Here is an 18902-nt window from a genome sequence, read left to right on the forward strand (position 1 = left end):
GAATAAACTAGAAGCCTTCCCAAAACAATCAGGGGTAAAGCAAGGATGTACATTATCACCTCTATTATTTAATATTGTGGGGCAGCTAGGCAGCACAGTGGATAGAGCACTGGCCCTGGAGTCAGGAGTACCTGAGTTCAAATCCGGCCTTAGACACTTAACACTTACTAGCTGTGTGACCTTGGGCAAGTCACTTAACCCCAATTGCCTCACTAAAAAAAAAAATATTTAATATTGTACCAGAAATGTTAGCTATAGCAATAAGAGAAGAAAAAGAAATTAAAAGAATTAAAATAGGCAATGAGGAAACAAAACTATCACTCTTTGCAGATGATATGATATACTTAGAAAATCCTAGATAATCAACTAAAAAACAACTTGAAATTATTAACAACTTTAGCAAAGTTGTAGGATACAAAATAAACTCACATAAATCATTAGCATTTCTACATATTACCAACAAAGTCCAGCAGCAATAGATTGAAAGAGAAATTTCATTTAAAATAATTGTAGGCAATATAATATACTTGGCAGTCTACGTGCCAAGACAAACTCAGGAATTATATGAACAGAACTATAAAATGCTTTTCACACAAATAAAGCCAGATCTAAACAATTGGAAAAATATTAATTGGTCATGGGTAGGCCAAACCAATACAATAAAATGACAATCCTACCTAAGTTAATCTATTTATTTAGTGTCATACCAATCAAACTATCAAAAATATTTTATAGAGCTAGAAAAAATAATTAAATTCATCTGGAAGAAGAAAAACTCAAGGATATCAAGGGAATCAATGGAAAAAAATGTGAAAGAAGGTGGTCTAGCAGTAGCAGATCTCAAACTGTATTATAAAGCAGTAATTATCAAAACAAGCTTGTACTGGCTAAGAAATAGAGTAGTGGATCAGTGGAACAGAATAGGTATGAATTACACTATAGTAAATTGCTATAGTAATCTAGTTTATGATAAAGCCAAAGATCCAAGCTTTTGGAACAAAAATTCATTATTTGACAAAAACTTCTGGGAAAACTGGAAAACAGTATGGCCAAAACTAGGTATAAACCAACATCTCACACCATATACCAAAGTACGGTCAATACGGCTACATCATTTACACATAAAGGGTGCTATCATAAGAAAATTAAGAGAGCAGGGAATAATTTATGTCAGATTTATGGACACGGGAAGAATTTAGGACCAAAGAAGATATAGAGAGTATTACACAATGTATATAGATGATTTTGATTATATAAAATTAAAAACTTTTTTTGTACAAACCAAACCAATTCAACTAAAGTTATAAGGAAAGCAGAAAACTGGGAAAGAATTTTGCAATAAGTGTCTCTGATAAAGGCCTTATTTATCAAATAGAAAGAGAAATGAGTCAAATTTATAAAAATTAAAGTCATTTCCCAATTGGTAAATGGTCAAAGGATATGAATAGGCAGTTTTTAGCCCAATAAATAAAAGCTACCTTTAGTCATATGAAACAATGCCCTAAATCACTATTGATCAGAGAAATGCAGATTAAAATAACTCTGACGTACTACCCTATACATATACAGGTGGCAAATATAACAAAAAAGGGAGATGTTGGAGGGGATGTGAGAAAACTGGGATGCTAATTTACTGTTGGTGGAGATGTGAATTAATCCCACCATTCTGAAGAGCAATTTGGAACTACGCACAAAGGGCTATCAAACTGTGCATACCTTTTGATCCAGCAATACCACTGCTAGGTTTATATCCCAAAGACATCCCCTCAAAAGAGAAAAGGACCTATTTGTACACACATATAGCAATTCTTTTCGTGACGGCTAAGAATTGGAAAGCAAAGGGATGCCCATCAATTGGGGAATGGCTAAACAAGCTATGGTATATGATGGTGATGGAATATTATTGTGGTATAAGAAATGACAAGCAGGAGGATTTCAGAAAGGCCTGGAAAGATTTATATGAACTGATGTATAGTAAAGTAAGCAGGACTAGGAGAATATTGTGCACAGTGACAGCAATATTGTTTGATAAAGAACTGTGAACGACAACTATTCTCAGCAATATAATGATCTCAAGACAATCCCAAAGGACTAATGATGAAGCATACCATCCACCTCCAAAGAAAGAATTGATCTTGATTGAACAGACTGAAGCATACTATTTTTCACTTTCTTTGATTTTTTTCCTTTTTTTGAGTTTTCTTCTATAAAATGACTAATATGGTAATATTTTACATAATTGCACATGTATAACCTATATTTGATAGCATACTGCCTCAGGGAGGGAGGAGGAGAAGGACTGAAGGAGGGATAGAATTTGGAACTCAAAATTTTAAATAAAAATGTTTATTTTTTTAAAAAGCTAGGTTTCCCATGTCCACATGCATAACTTATCTTAATTTTAGTGGCTTCACTCTGTTAATGATTTCCTATTTACCCTGTGTGTTTATTTGCATGTTGTCTCCCCCATTAGATTATAAGCTCCTTGAGAGCAAGAACTGTCTTTTGCCTTTTTTTGTATGCCTAGCACTTAGCACAGTGCCAGACACAAAGTAGGTGGTTAATAAATATTTAGTGATTGATTGATATCCATATTGGTGAGATTCTCAGGGATCCTAGAACATGGAATGCCAACAAGAAACTAATCAGTGATGATAAGGCTCAGTGGTGGGGACTTTTCTGATATAACTTCCCCACTGTGTGTCCAGGGCAGTAATAAGAGAATCTGACATTATTTTGATTTTGCTCCATAACAAAGTTCTCAAATAGATGGTTTGTCACTTAGAATTGGAAGTGGTAATAAGTAGGAGCCAGTATGGTTTAAATAAGATCAAGTGATAGGAGACAAACCTATTTTCCTTCTTTGGAGGGGTTATTATATAAACTGTTATATCAGGGAAATTCTGTAGGCATAGAATGTCTCCATTTCAAGAGGATATTTCATAAGCTCTCATAGTATATATTTGGATGAAATGGAGACATGATAGGCAGCAGATATAACAATAAGCTGAATTTGTAATTGGTTAAAGAGCTGTCTCCAAAGAATATTAATTTTTTTTTTTTAGTGAGACAATTGGGGTTAAGTGACTTGCCCAGGGTCACACAGCTAGTAAAATGTTAAGTGTCTGAGGCCGGATTTGAACTCAGGTACTCCTGACTCCAGGGCCGGTGCTCTATCCACTGCGCCACCTAGCTGCCCCCAAAGAATATTAATTAATGGGTCAATCAGTGTTATTCTGGAGGGAGTCTTGGTCCCATTCTGTATTAAATTTTTATCAGCAATTTGGATAATGATTCAGAAAGCATGCTTATTAAAATTGTGAGTGACATAGATTTGGAGAAAGTTTATAAGTTGGACAACAGAGTCAGGATGCAAAAAAGTCTGAATATGTTGGATGAACTGAAACTAAACAGATGAAAATTAATTAGGATCAACAGGAAGTGTTACACTTACTTTAAAAATAATTAATTGAACAAGTAGAGTTTGGGTAGACATAATGACAATTTATTTGAAAAGGTTTAGTGATGTTAGCTGACTGCAAGCTCAACCTGAATGCAGAGTATGATGTGGCTGCCAAAAAAGCTAAAACTTGGGCCTATCAATGATTCCCAGTAAAAGGTAGTTAACAGGCTTACTGTATTATATAGTGGTCAGACTACCCCTGGAATACCGTGTTCAGTTCTGGGCACCATATTTTAAGAGAAGCATTGACAAGCTGGAGCACATCCAAAGAAGAGACAATAGAGTAGGGAAAGTACTTGGAACTGTGGCAGTGAGGCAGTACAGTGGATAAGAACATGGGACTTGGAATTAGGAAGACCTGAGTTTAAATCTGACCTCAGACATACTTACTCGTTGTATGACCTTGACTGGGCAAGTCACTTAACCTCTGTGTACATCAGTTTTCTCATCCATCAAATGGTGATAATAATAATAGCTATGTCACAGGATTGTTGTGAAATTCAAATGAGATTACATATGTAAACCTTAAGGCTAGCTATTATCATGTCATGGGAGAAACCATCAAAGGAACTGGGACTTGAGAAGATTATAGTGCTAAAATAATGATTTTTAAAATTACTTACAGAACTAATGTGTTGATGGATACAATGTATTCCAGTTCTTTGGTCCAAGGGTTTATGAAACTAAACCACTGGCTTTTTAAAGTTATAAATGAGCCATCTTTCGCTTTGAATTTGTAGGAATCGGTAAAGATTTTCTCCTTACTCTGCAGGACTAAATAGACAAGAAAAAATTCAGAATATTGTAATAGTTTTAAAGTAATAGGTCACTTTCTATTATGAAATTAATTTTTTATATTCTTTTAAGCTTCTGACATTATAGATTCTGTGTAAATTAGGATTCAATATCATTTGAGAGAAGGGAGAAAAAAGAGAGGAGACAGAAAAGAAAAATCCGGGGAGATTACAGAGAAAAATCCCATTTGTTTCATACCTGCTTTGTGTTTGTTGGTTAGATTACTGTGATCATCTTGATGGAAGTATTCGTAACAAGAAGTTCCCAAAAGTTCTTGTGGAAGATAGCCTAAAATTGCTGTTGCCCTTTTTAAACAGAGAAAATGAAATTCAGAGCTGGTGAATGTAGAACTTCCTAGTATACAGTATGTTCATTCTAAATAAGTCTATGTGGGAAGTTTCATATTCCCCCCACCACGCATGTGGCCCACAAAATTTTAATCGGGTTCATTAGAACCCGATTAAAATGTAATTGAGAAATATTTAACAAAATAAATTAAAATAGAATTCAAAATGGATAATGTTAATTTGTGGTTTTCTAAGTCAACATGTGGTAGCCACATATCTGTTTTTATTTGAGTTTGACATTGCTGGTCTGTTCTGCTTTTACATTATTATTATTGAGGCAGCTAGATGTCATAATGGAGAGAGTACTTGGTCTAGAGTCAGGGAGAGCTAAATTCAAATATAGCCTCTGATACTTACTGGCTGTGTGCCCTTGAGCAAGTTACTTAACCCCTTTGTCTACCTCAGTTTCCTCAACTGTAAAATGGGGGATAATATTAGCACAGCTCCCAGGGTTGTTACAATTAAATCAGGTAATATTTGTAAAGCACTTAGCACAGTGCCTGGCACATAGTAAGTGTTTAATAAATACTTGTTCACTTTCCTTGCTATCCTCCCTAACTATTTCTTAGAAAAGCACCATAGTAGAACAAGATATGCACAGTAGGCAAGGACCCTCAGTAGTTTCATGGGATTATAGGATCACAGATCTAGAGCTGGAAAAGACCTTAGGAGCCAACTAGTTCCACCCCCTAATTTAACAGGTGAGGAAACTGAGGCCTAGGAAAGGCAAGTGACTTGCCCAAGGTCACACAGACAGTAAGCATGTTCTTCACATGGACTCTCTGGGCTCTTCAGATTCTCAGATTCCATGCTGGAATGTTGTAGCACAACTGGAAATTTCAAGGTAGGATGCAGATCTTCTCGTGTCCCAACCTAATCAAAGACATAGTGATTATTATTCTCAGGTCAATGAAACTGTGGCTACAGACTGCCTCTTCATATCATGCCATTGACTCAGAAACACTGCAGTGATCATGCTCCATTTCGAAGTTTGCTGACATATCAATACCCTCATTTTACTCAGGCCTTTCCTTCATAATCAAATCAACCCTGATGGGCTGCTGGACAACCTATCACTCTTGTAATCCCCATCAGCACTTGAAATTCTGTTATTACATTGGTTACCGTTGATCCACATAGACAAACTTTCCATTCGTGGCAAAGCGGGTAACAAATTCTGTTGGTTTAACTTTAATTTCCCCACTGTTCTGTGGGACAATGTATGGATGCAATCTTCCTATGGCCACCAGGCAGGTAAAGTTACTGCTGCTTTTCTGGCTGTCACTCTCCTCTTCTAGTCCCACTACATTCAGAGGCCAACTTCTCAAATAACCCATGCAGTGAACAGTGCAGAACTTCCTGTGATCTAATTGAAAAGAAAAAAAAGCAAGGGGGAAGAAGGAAGGAAGGAAGGGAGGGAGGAAGGAAGGAAGAAGAAAGAAAAAGAAAGAAAGAAAAGAAAGGAAAGGAAGAAAAAACAAAAGAAAAAGGAAAGAAAGGAAGAAAGAAGGAAGGAAGGAGGGAGGGAGCAGGGGAGGGAGGGAAGGAAGGGAGGGAAGTAGGGAAGGAAGAAAGAAAGAAGAAAAAGAAAGAAAGAAGAAAGGAAGGAAGAAAACAAAAGAAAAGGAAAGAAGGAAGGAAGAAGAAAGAGAAAGAAAGAAAAGGAAGAAAACAAAAGAAAAAGGAAAGAAAGAAGAAAGAAAGAAAGAAAAGAAGGGAGGAAGGAAGGAAAAACAAAAGAAAAAGGAAAGAAAGAAAGAAGGAAAGAAGAGAAGGAAGAAAGAAGAAAGAGAAAGGAAGGAAGAAAACAAAAGAAAAAGGAAAGAAGGAAGGAAGGAGGGAGGGAGGGAGGAAGGAAGGAGGAAAGGAAGAAAGAAGGAAAGAAAGAAGGAAGAAAGGAAGGAAAGATAGAGAGAAAAAGAAAGAAAGAAAAGAAGAGGGAAAGGAAGGAAGGAAGAAAGATGGGATGGAGAGAGGGGAGGAAAGGGAAGGAAAGAAGAAGAGAGGGAAGGAGAGAAAGGGAGGAATAGAGGAGAAAAAAGAGAGAAGAGAGAGAAGAAAAGAAAATGAAGTCATTAGGAATAAATTCTAAAACTTTTTCAGTCATAGCTGTAATAACTGTGTTTTGAAACTGAATAAACCAGAAAATGACATATGAACTGGCCCTGTTTTGAAAGAATTTTGGTTTTTTTCTGCTTTGTAGTCTTGATAACTGAAGTGATTCTGTCTCACTTTCTAGAAATTTAGTTATGCTTTCCACATTGAAAGAGGGAAACCCTGCCCCGAAAATATATTGTTTCAATTTGTATTAACTGATTTCTAGTTCTATAGCTAATACAATTTTTAAAATGAAGGTCATTAATATGTATTGCAAAGAGTTTCACAACATACCCCTATACTATTAACTATGTGTTCAGTCATTTTTCATTAATTTCTCTGGTTTGGTTTGGTTTGGAGGAGGGGGAAGGTTTTGAATATATTATGGGCATATTCCAGAGCATCAGGGAACTAATTAAAAGTGAAAAGATATAGTTTAAATAGAGGAGGAAAGAGATTTCTTTTCAGTGGCCTGACAACAGAGCTAGACTTCTAATCCTGTCATTTGACTTTGTCAGATCCTTGACAGAAGGACTCAGAATTGGGTTAAATATTTTACAGAGCTCCCAGATTCCTATTAACAAGAACAAAGTTGCAGTCAAAACCATCAATGCTTAAGCCTTCAAAACACACTGAACTCTAATTGTTAGTGCCTATAGATACGTTTGTTGTGGGCCCACTCAAATATCCCAGTCATTACATAGTGGGGAACAAATTCTGTGGGTCTGACTTTAATCTGACACATTGTATATGGAGAAAAGTTTCTGAAGGCAACAAGACAGTTAAAGATACTGTTGCCTTTCTTAATGCTCCTTTGTTGCCATTATGATGTAAATTAATATATTTTATTATATATGATATAGTAATTTATTGTATACTGTATATTTTATTATATATTACATGTGATGTTTAAATATGCTTATCTATAATATTTCATTAAATTTATAAATAATAATGGTAATTTTCTATAATTTTTATCAATTCTCTTTACTACTAATCACAACCCACATTTAAATAGCACTTTACATTGCTAGTTGAAACAATAAATAAGCCAAAAAAAGTCCTACACTTTGTCTTTGTCTCTTATTACATTCTGGGTCTAGTTCCTCAAATAATCAGGATAGAGAATAACTACATTGATTTTTACATTTTCAATAGTATAACCAATGAGACTTGCTGGTAATTTTGAAATTATTTTTAAAAATCCAATTACATTTTATATTCAGTTCCATGTTCTCTCCCTCCCTCACTCCCCAACACACTGAGAATATAAGAAATAGAAACTAGAAAATGATCTAATTCATCAAAAATATTTGACAAAAATCATTTTCTAGAAGGAATTGTGTATTCTTATTTGAGGCATTTTGAAGGGTTTTGGTTGGGATTTTTTGCTTACTTCAAGGTCCAGTTCAACTCCTTCCTTTCTACAGACTTGAAATAACTCTCCAGGCTACAATGGTTTCTACCCACTTTGAATTCACTACACTTTTTATTATACCCACTCTTTGACAGATAAACACAAACAGCCTCTTGATATCTCAGAATCATAGATTATGCTCTTATTTACCTTCTCATGGATTTGTTTTTTCCCTTTTCACTTATATTGTAAGCTTCTAAAGAACAAGATTATGCTTTACTTTTTTTTTTTTTTGAGGCAATCAGAGTTGAGTTGCCCAGGGTCACACAGCTAGTAAGTGTCTGGGGCCATATTTATTCGAACTCAGGTGCTTCTGACTCCAGGACTGGTGCTCTATATACTGCATCACATAGCTGCCCCCATTTTATTACTTATTGATTGAAAACCCACAGAATTTTGGAACTGGAACCTCAGAGATCATCTAGGCTGGCAGTTCTTAAAATGTGGCCTGAGGACCCCTGGAGATCTCTAAAACCTTTTCGGGGAATGCATGAAATTAAAACTTTTCATAATAAAACGAATCTGGCATTTGTCTATTAAATATCACTGTTTTCCACTGTGTAAGGCCAGATTTTTTTTTCATAAATTTTGACCAAAATGATGTATTATAATGGATTAGATACAGAAGTGGATATGAAAATCCAGCTATCTTCTATTTGACCAGATTTGAAAGAGATTTGCCAACCTATGTAAAACAATGCTACTGTTCTCAGAAAATTTTTTTGTTTTGAAAAATAATGATTGTTTTTCATTTAAAAAAACCACATGATTTCTGTTAACATGTGCTAGGTTTATTGTTATTTTTAAATGAACAAATATTTTAAAATTTATCAATTTTAATTTCAAATGCAGTAAAGATGAACAAATATAACTCACCTGTTTAGGTGTTTTAGGTTTCATTTTAAAAGCTCTTTGGGGCCCCCAATAATTTTTAAGAGTGTGAAGGGTTCCTGAGATCAAAAATTTTTGTAAACCACCAATCTAACCCACAGCTTTTCTTATAATCTCCTTCAGTGTGGGGCAGTTAGATGGCACAGTGGATAAAGCACCGGCCCTGGATTCAGGAGCAACTGAGTTCAAATCCAGCCTCAGACATTTGACACTTACTAGCTGTGCGACCTGGGCAAATCACTTAACCCTCACTGCCCCACAGGAAAAAAAAAAAGATCTTCGGTGTCTAGCACTGAAGTGCTTTTCCATGGCAGACATTTTTTAAATGTTTGTTAAATTGAAAAAAATACGAAGACAGAATTTGTTCACACAGTAGTTAATAACTTCCAGAAGTGAAGTAAATGGATTGTCAGATATGTTACAGAAAGATCATATAAACTCTTTGAGGGCAGGTGCTGTTTCATTTTCCAATGTAGCTTTTTGGCAGAGTGGATAAAACACTGGACCTGGACTCAGGATTTCAAATCCTACATCAGATACTAGGTGTGTGACGCTAGGAAAGGCAAGACACTTAACCTGTGCATGACTCAGTTTCCTCATCTGTAAAATGGGGATTAAAAATAGTATCTACTTTCCAGTATTGTGGGGATAAAATTATTGTAAAAGCTTTGTAAGCCTATTAAAATGCTATATAAATGTTAATTATTGTCAATTCTTTTTATCTTTGTATATTTTTATTTTTTCTTTATAGTTTTCTATTTTTATCTTTATATATGGGGTCAGGAAAGCTATTTAAGTTGAGCCTTGAAGGAAGCTGAACATTGTAAGATATGAAGTGAAAAAGGATTGTATTCCAGGTATGGAGAATAGCCTAAAAGCAGATAGATGGGAGATGAAGTACCTTATCAGGCAATGATGAGAAGGCCATTTTGGCCAATCATAGAAGCAGGAGGGATAGTAATTGAAATTAGCATGGAAAAGAGGCTGGATCCAAGCTATGAAGGGTTTTGAATGCCAATCCAAGAATTTTATATTTATTCTATAAGCAATAGGAAATTACTAAAGATTCTTGAGCAGAGAAATGACATGTTTAAACCTGAGGTTTAAGAAGATTGTTTTGATAACTGGCAGAAGGATGGATTAGAGAAGGAAAGGACTAAAAGAAAGGAGTCCAACTAAGAGGATGTTGTTGCAGTAGTCCAAGTGAGAGATGATGGGAACTTGATCTCTGGCATGTGCTACATGAATGGAGAACAGATGGATGTAAAAGATGCTGTGGAAGTAGACTCAGCATCTGACCATATTTGAGGGAGACGGAGATTGAATAATTGAGGATGACTGGATGGCTAGACTCTGTAAAGCAACTTGGAACTATACCCCCAAAGGTATAGAACTATACCCCAAATAAATCATAGAGGAAAGAACCTTATGTACAAAAATATCTATAGCAGCTCTTTTTCCTGCTAGTCAAACATTGGAAACTAAAGGGATGTCTTCCTATTGGGGAATGGCTAAACAAATTTTGGTATATGAAAGTAATGGACTATAATTGTGTCATAAGAAATTATTAAATGGATAGCTGAAAGTAATTGACTATAATTGTGCCATAAAAATGATTAAATGGATAATTTCAGAGAAAACAGGAGACCTCTATGAATAAAGATGAAATATGCAACTTACTTCCTGCCAGAGAGGCAATGAATGCAGAAAAACATTTTTGGACATAACCAATGTGGGACTCTTTTCTTGCCAGACTATGTCTGTATTAGTTTTGTGGGTTTTTTTTTAATAAATGTACTAAATTAGGAGAGGATGCAATGGGAGAAACAGATTAATAATTTTTTTTTAATTTAAATTAAAATATCTAGATAGCTGGAAGGACTGTAATGCCTTTAATAAATAAATAAGTTTCCAAAAAGGATGAATTTAAGAGGGAAGGTAATAACTTCTCTTTTGGACATCTCAATTTTGAAAGCCTATTAGGGTAGAGGGGCAGAGCCAAGATGGCAGAGGAAAGACATTAAGCTCACAGGGCTCCTGATACAATAACCCCCAAAATATCAATAAAAGAACCCTTGGGGCAGAAAAACACACAAAAATACGGGCTGAGAGTTTTCTTCAGCTATAGATAGATTTCAGGGGGCTGTGCTGGCCACGAATAAAGCCTATCCCCGCAATTGGGCCGACACACCAGACACCCACCAGAGGAATTTGCCCCAGTGCCTCGGAATCCGCTACAGCACCGGCGTCTTCTGGAACCGAGCGTGCTGTTGGACTGAATGGCTGGCGGGGGTGGAGGTGGGGGGTGGTAAGTGCAGGGGTACTAGTGGATTGGGGGTAAGGATTCGACTTCCCACCCCAGTGGGCAACCGGGAAGAAATCCTGAGCAGCAGGAGACCCAGGTGGGGGAGGGGAGCAGGAGAGCAGTCTCATCAGAAGCTGAGAACCACACCACAGAAAGCTTTGCTGGTTGGTTTCTTAGTAAATAGGCCTGAGGTTATCTCCGGACCTGAGAACAGGCCAGGTGAGATTAAAGCCTGCCCCCCCCCCAACCCAAAACACCTGGGACCCTCTGAAGCTGAGAACAGGAGTGGAGGCGAGAAGCAGCCCCCCCCCCCCCAGTGGAGAGTTTAAAATCAAGTGAAAGTGAGGCCAGGCAGGCTGAGAAGAATTCCAATCATCCCCCAGGCCATGCTGTAGCTTGAACAGTGTGTCCTGGAAGCAGCACCACACTTAAAGAAGGAGTTAAAAGACAAGAAACAGTAAGCCAGGATGAGCAGGCAGAGAAAGCAGAAGACCATTGAAAACTTCTTTGGGGGTAAGGTAGACCACAATACATCCTCAGAAGAAGAAGAAGATACTAACAGGGTCAAAGCTCCAACATCCAAAGCTTCCAAGAAAAATATGAACTGGTCTCAGGCCATGGAAGCTCTCAAAAGGGACTTTGAAGAGAAAGTAGGAGAAATAGAAAGAAGATATAGAGAAAAGGAGGAAAGAATGGAAAGGGAAATGAGAGCGATGCAGGAGAGCCATGAGAAAAAAGTCAACAGTTTGAAAAACCAAATGGAAAAGGAGATTAAAAAACTGTCTGATGAAAGCCTATTAGGGTAAGCTTTGGGTAGAGCCAAGATGGTAGAGGAAAGTCAGTAACTTCTCAGAGCTCCCCACACCATCACACCAAAAACCTCCAAATAATGCCATAAGACAATTGCTGGAGCAGCAGAACCCACAAAAGGACGGTGTGAGATTATTTCCCAGCCAAAGATGGCTTAGAAGGTTGGCAGGAAAGGTATGTAATACCAAGGTGAGAGCAAAGCACAGCCCTACTGCCAAGCATGCAGATTCAGCCCCAGGCTGCATCAGAGAAAAAGACCCTCAAGCTTCTGAATCGGCTTCAGTGGGTGGCTTCTTCTCGAACTAAGTTCATGGTCTGGTGAGAGGGCTGAGCAACTGGCCAGGGGAGATTACAGGGGTCTCTGCTGGTGCTGAAGCAGAACTCAGTTGTTTTGCTCGTGCTGGGGATCAGGAAGCAGTCTTGAGTGGCAGGGCAAGGTGGGAGAGGGGCTCAGATTTGCCTGAAGCTTACAACCACAGTGAAACAGATTTTTGTTTCGGGGTTAAAAAAACAAGTTGGCCTGGGTTATTTACAGATTAGAGTACAGGCTAGGCAAGTTCAGAATGTGCCTCTCCTTAAATCATACCACCTGGGACCTCCTGAAGCTTGGGACAGTGCATTCTGGAAGCAGTGCCCCACTGTAAGAAGGAGTTAAAAATTACGAAATAGGCTAGCAAAATGATCAGACAGAAAAAACATGTGGACCATAGAAAGATTTTTGGTGACAAGGAAGATCAAAATACACCCTTAGAAGAAGATAACGAAGTCAAAGCTCCTACATCCAAAGATTCCAAGAAAAATATGAACTGGTCTCACGCCATAGAAGCACTCAAAAAGGACTTTGAAGATAAAGGAAGAGAGGTAGAGGGAAAAGGAAGAGAGGTAGAAGAAAAAATGGACAGAGAGATGCAGGAAAGTCACGAAAAAAAGCCAACATCTTGAAAAGCCAAATGGAAAAGTTCTCTGAAGAAAATAATTGCTTAAGAATTATGATTGAAGTTGTTTTTTTTTTTTTTCAATTTTGAGGTTTTTCATCATTGAGCTGATTTTTTTTCTCTTATAACATGACTAACCTATATCAGACTACCTGCTGTCTAGGGGAGAGGGGAGGGAGGGAGAAAAATCTGAAATTGTAAAGCTTGTATAAACAAAAGTTGAGAACTATCTTTACATGTAATGAAAAAAATAAAATACTTTATTAATTTTTTAAAAAAAGAATTATGATTGAACAAATGGAAGCTAATGACTTTATAAGAAATCAAGATACAATATAGCTAATCCAAATGAATTTAAAAAATAGAGGGCAATGTGAAATATCTCCTTGGAAAAACAGCTTACCTGGAAAATAGATCCAGGAGAGAGAATTTGAAAATTATTGGACTACCTGAAAACCATGATTAAAAAAAAGTTTAGATATCATCTTCCAAGAGACTGTCAGGGAAAATTGCCCTGATATTCTAGAAACAGAAGGTAAAATAGAAATTAAAAGAATCTACCAATCACTCCCTGAAAGAGATCCCCAAATGAAAACTTCCAGGAAAATTATACCCAAATTCCAGAGCTCCCAGGTAAAGGAGAAAATATTAGAAGCAGCCAGAAAGAAACAATTCAGGTACTGTGGAGCCACAGTCAGGATAACACGAGATCTGGAAGCTTCTATGTTAAAGGACTGGAGGGTATAGAGTGCGATATTCCAGAGGGCAAAGGAACTGGGATTACAACCAAAAATCACCTACCCATCAAAACTGATTATAATCTTTCAGGGGAAAAAATGGGACTTCAATGAAAAAGAGGACTTTCAGGCATTTGTGATGAAAAGACCTGAACTGAATAGAAAATTTGGCTTTCAAATACAAATCCCTAGAGAAGCATAAAAAGATAAACAGGAAAAAGAAATCATGAGGGAGGTTGAAAGGTTAAACTGTTTACATTCCTACATGGGAAGAAGATACTTCTAACTCATAAGAACTTTCTCAGTATTAGGGCAGATGAAAGGAATAAATTTAGAAAAAGGGTACAGGTGGGAATTGATTATGAAGGGAGGATATCTGTAAAGTATTTATTTTTTGTTTATCAGTTTTCTTTTGTGTTTGCAGGGCAGTCAGGGTGGGGTTACATGCCCAGGGTCAAACAGCTGGTGAGTGTCTTGTGTCCGAGGCCAGATTTGGGCTCAGGTCCTCCTGGGTCTAAGGTGGGTACTATGTCCACTGTGTCACCTAGCTGCCCCATGATGACATCTTTGAAATAAAATTAAGGGGTGAGAGGATTGCACTGGGAGAAAGGGAAAGGGAGAGTTGGAATGGAGTAAAGTGTCTCAGATTTAAAAATCAAGAAAAAGCTTATGGAGTGGAGGGGGAAATGGATGGGGGGAACAGGGGAGTGAATGAGCCTTACTCTCATTAGAATTGGCTCAAAGGGAGAATAACATACACAATCAAATGGGTATAGTAATATATCTTGCCCTGCGGGGAAGTGGGAGAGAAAGGGAATAAGGGTGGAGAGGGGTGAAGGAAGGGAGGGCAGATTGGGGGAGAGATAGTCAGAAGCCTAACACTTTTGAGGAGGGAACAGGTAAAAGAAGATAGAAGATAGAGTAAATATGGGGAGCAAATAGGATGAAGGGAAACACAGTTACCAATAGTAACTGTGGAAAAAATTTAAAGCAGAAGCAAGAGCAATGTAAGATTATGATGGTGGTGGTGGTGGTACTTTGTTGGGCTGTTGTGAAGAAAATTGTCAGGTATAAGGTACTACATAAATGTAAGGTATTATTGTTGTTTCAATAATCAATATCATGGTTGTTCTGCAAGGAAATTTCCCTTTAAAGTACTATATAAATGTAGTTTACTAAAAAAAAAAAAAAGATGAGCAGGATTCTATCAGAAAAACCTGGAAAGACTTACATGACCTGATGCAAAGTGAAATGTACTGTATACAAAATAATAGCAATATTGTAAGATGATCTACTGTGAATGACTTAGTTATTTTCAGCAATGCAATGATCCAAGACAACTCTGAAGGACTTATGAAAAATGCAATTCATCTACAGAGAAAGAACTGATGGTATCTGAATACAGATGGAAGTATATTTTGTTGTTTTTGTTGTTCATTCCTTTTTCTAAAGTTTTTGTCTATGTTTTGCATGACTGCACATGTATAACTTATATTGAATTGCTTGAGGTTTTAAGGGGGGATAGGGAAGAAGGAAAATAATTTGATACACAAAGTTTTTAAAATTGATGTTATAATTTGTTTTTACATGTAAGGTGGGGAAAATTCAAAATAAATAAATAGGAAAGTCTATTAGGAGGCCAGATCTCAAGGGAGCTTTTGTTGCTGTTGTTTAGTCATTTCAGTCATGCCTGACTCTTGTGATAAAATAATGGAATTTGGCAGATACCCAGGGGCCCCACCTGGTTTAGTTTGTTTGAATTGTTTGAATTGGGTGATAATGAGAAACCAACTAAGTACCTACTTGGGGGGGATGATTAGATATAGGCTGCACCTGGCCTGCCTTGAGTGCCGTGTTAGTGTACTACTGACATCACTACGGGACCACTCTCAGCCATTCAACTTGAAGGACCTCTTTTTTGGGGTAGGGAGAGAAAAAGTAGAAAAAGGGAATGCTCACTGAGAGGAACTCTCTTTCCTGTTGGTGAGCTTCTGACAGCGGACTGGAGAGGGACTGCACAACTGACTCCCATAGAAACTATGGACCCCAGGTGGCGAGTTAATAGAAACAAGGCCAGCTCTTCAAATTAGCTGAGCTGGAAGCAAGTTTGGGGATTGAGTCAATCTTTGCTAGAGTCAGGGAGCTTATCCATTTTTCTCTTCCCCTATCCCCTTGTCACTGGCTTTATTAACTTCACCTTTGTTGTATATTTTATCCCCATTAATAAAACCTGGTTCGTTGGTAGAAAAGAGGCTGTTAATCTCCTTTCTTATTAGCCTGGGAGAAATAACTTAAAAAGGAAACTTGGAAGAGAGGAAACTTTGGACCTAGAGGTCCCTCATTATTTTTCTGAACCCCAATATTATGGCAAGCCACCCAATTAACTCTTCCATAATAAATTTGGCCCTTACACTCTTCATGACCTCATTTGGAGTTTTCTTGGCAAAGATACTGGAGTGGTTTGCCATTTCCTTCTCCAGCTCATTTTACAGATGAAGAAATAGAGGAAAACAGGGTTTAAGTGACTTGCCCAGGGTCACACAGCTAGAAAGTGTCTGAGACCAGATTTGCAACTCATGAAGATGAGTCTTCCTGACTAGGCCCGGCATTCTAGTTGCCCTCAAGAAAGACTATGGCTAGATACATAGATGTGGAAATCATTTGAAGAGAGATGGTACTTGAACCTATTGAAGCTGATAATAAGATTACTGAGAGTGTGTGTGTGTGTGTGTTCTTTTCTCTTTCTTTCTCTCTCATACATACATACATATACATATATATATACATACATACATACATACATATATATATATATATATATATATATATATATATATATATATATATATATATATATATATATATATATGAGAGAAAAGAGTATCCAAAATATAACCTTGAGAGACAACCAGAGTTAGGGGGAAGGAGTTTTAACCAGAAAGGGAGAAGAAACAATCAGACAGGTATGAAGAGTTGAAGAAGGAAAGAGTTATAGGGTGAGGGAGTATTCAACTGTGTCCAAAGCAGTAGAAAAATTGAGAAAGAAGATGATTAAGAAAAGGCAAGATTTAATTTTTTTATGAGGCAATCGGGGTTGAGTGATTTGTCCAGAGTCACACAACTATTAAGTATAATGTGTCTGAGGTTGGATTTGAGTTCAAGTCTTCCTGACTTCAAGGCTACTGTATCATCTAGCTGCCCCCCAGATTTAATTATTAAGAGATCATTTGTAACCTCAGGAAGAGTGGTTTTCACAGTATGGTTTGATCAGAAGCCCAAGTATAAGGAGATGAGGAGTCAGAGGTAAGGAAGTAGAGGCAAGGAATAGACAGCTTTTTTTCCTAAGAGTTTAATAATGAAATGCAAGGGGGATGATCCCTTAGGGGAGAAAGGTCAAGTGAGGGTTGTTTGTTTGTTTGTTTTTAAGGATTGGGATGACCTGAACATGCTTATAGGCAACAGCCAATGGATAAAGAGAGATTAAATCACAAGAGTGTAGAGTGTGCATGGCGAAGGGGTGGAGGCTTCCAGAGGAAGAGAGATAAAGGGCATAAGTAGAAAGGCTGGCCTTGGTAAGGAGAAGAGGCACATTTTCCTCAGAGACTGGAGCAAATAAGAGACTGGGAGATGACATAAAGAGTTTTGAGGTGTAGGATAGAAGGAAGGAGGTCACCTTATAAGTAGAGGTGCTCTACTAAGTGGACAACAGAGGTAGGTTAGGAGACCTAATAAGGGAAAAGAGGTTTTAGAATAGTCATTGCAAGAGTACGATTAGCAATCAGGGAAGAATAAGAAGAGTATTTTGAAGCAGTGAGGGTTCAGTTGAGATTAGATGACATAAATTTGTAGTGGATTAAGTCAGCGTAGGAGTATGACTCCTTCCAAAAGCATCTTAAGCTTTGACCTATTCCAATTCCAACCTGACCTGGTTTGTTCCTCCTTAGGCAACCTGGTGCTTTGTCCTACTCCTACCCTGCCACCCTCAGGCCTCCCAACATGAAAGCCAAAATTACTGCAGACACAGGATGGATATAGTCCACAACAGTTCAGAACTCCTGAATTTAAGAGGTCTACCAGCATCAACCTCTTAAAGAACTAGCATTAACAGCATGTACCAGCACCAACTGAGTATTCTTTTCCCATACTTCTCAAATATATTCTACAGTGTGTTGTAGGTAAAGCTTAAGAAGGGAATAAAGAGGTACTGACTCACAAGTTAGTCAATTAATATTCTATACAGACAGGTTACTCATAATCATTTATGTTTTCCTCTGTAAATTGTTTTGCTATGTTTTGGCATGTTGATATGTACCATAAAAATTATTATAACCCATTCTTCCTATTGGATTCAATTTGGTAGCATGCAGCATTAGTGTGTTTCCTAACAAAATTATGATCATTTATACTTTATCAAGGTATAAAAAAGTAAAACTAGGGGCAGCCAGGGGGCACAGTAGATAAAGCACTAGCCCTGGATTCAGGAGGACCTGAGTTCAGACACTTGATGCTTACTAGCTGTGTGACCCTGGGCAAGTCACTCAACCCTCATTGCCCCACCAAAAAATTTTTTTAAAAAATAAACCTAGTGTAGAATTCCTGCACATATCCCTGTTTGAGTAGAAAGATAGGAAGATTGAGAGACACAACATCAGTACTAAGAATGTACACAGAGCAAAATACACTTCCCTAATAAACTAATTTTATGGGAACTGGGATTCTATACTAAATTTACTTAGTATAGTAAAGGCCAAAAGCCAAAAGGCCTCTGAAAGCCCTTAAATTTCCAGACTAAGTGGATAAGAATAAGAATAAAAGCAATTCAATCTGAAGATGCCCACAAAAAAAGTCTACAAATGGATCACAAGGAAATATAACCAGAAATTTAACCAAAGAATTGGTCTTATTTTGAAACACAAAACTTACATTAAAAGAAAATCAGTAGGCTTTTAATAGTATCATTCACCAATATATTTTTGAAAGGAACTAAATTTCACCAAAAGACTTTTGATTAGAAGAAATAGTTTTAATTAGAAGCTGTCTTCAAAGTATATGAAAGACTATCATGGTAAAAAGGGATTATACTTATTTTGCTAGGTCCTAGAGGC

General features: G+C 37.2%; 1 protein-coding gene across 1 annotated transcript in view; it reads right to left on the bottom strand.

Moving 5' to 3' along the window:
• Positions 1-18902, bottom strand: part of ARNTL2 (aryl hydrocarbon receptor nuclear translocator like 2) — a 109782-nt gene that overhangs the window by 30261 nt on the left and 60619 nt on the right. Inside the window, 3 exon segments of the mRNA XM_043967416.1 lie at positions 4087-4237; positions 4457-4563; positions 5731-5971. Of these exon segments, the coding sequence (XP_043823351.1) occupies positions 4087-4237; positions 4457-4563; positions 5731-5971 (499 nt within the window).

The sequence above is a fragment of the Dromiciops gliroides genome, chromosome 5, assembly GCF_019393635.1.
Source record: "Dromiciops gliroides isolate mDroGli1 chromosome 5, mDroGli1.pri, whole genome shotgun sequence".
In the NCBI taxonomy this organism is placed as follows: Eukaryota; Metazoa; Chordata; class Mammalia; order Microbiotheria; family Microbiotheriidae; genus Dromiciops; species Dromiciops gliroides.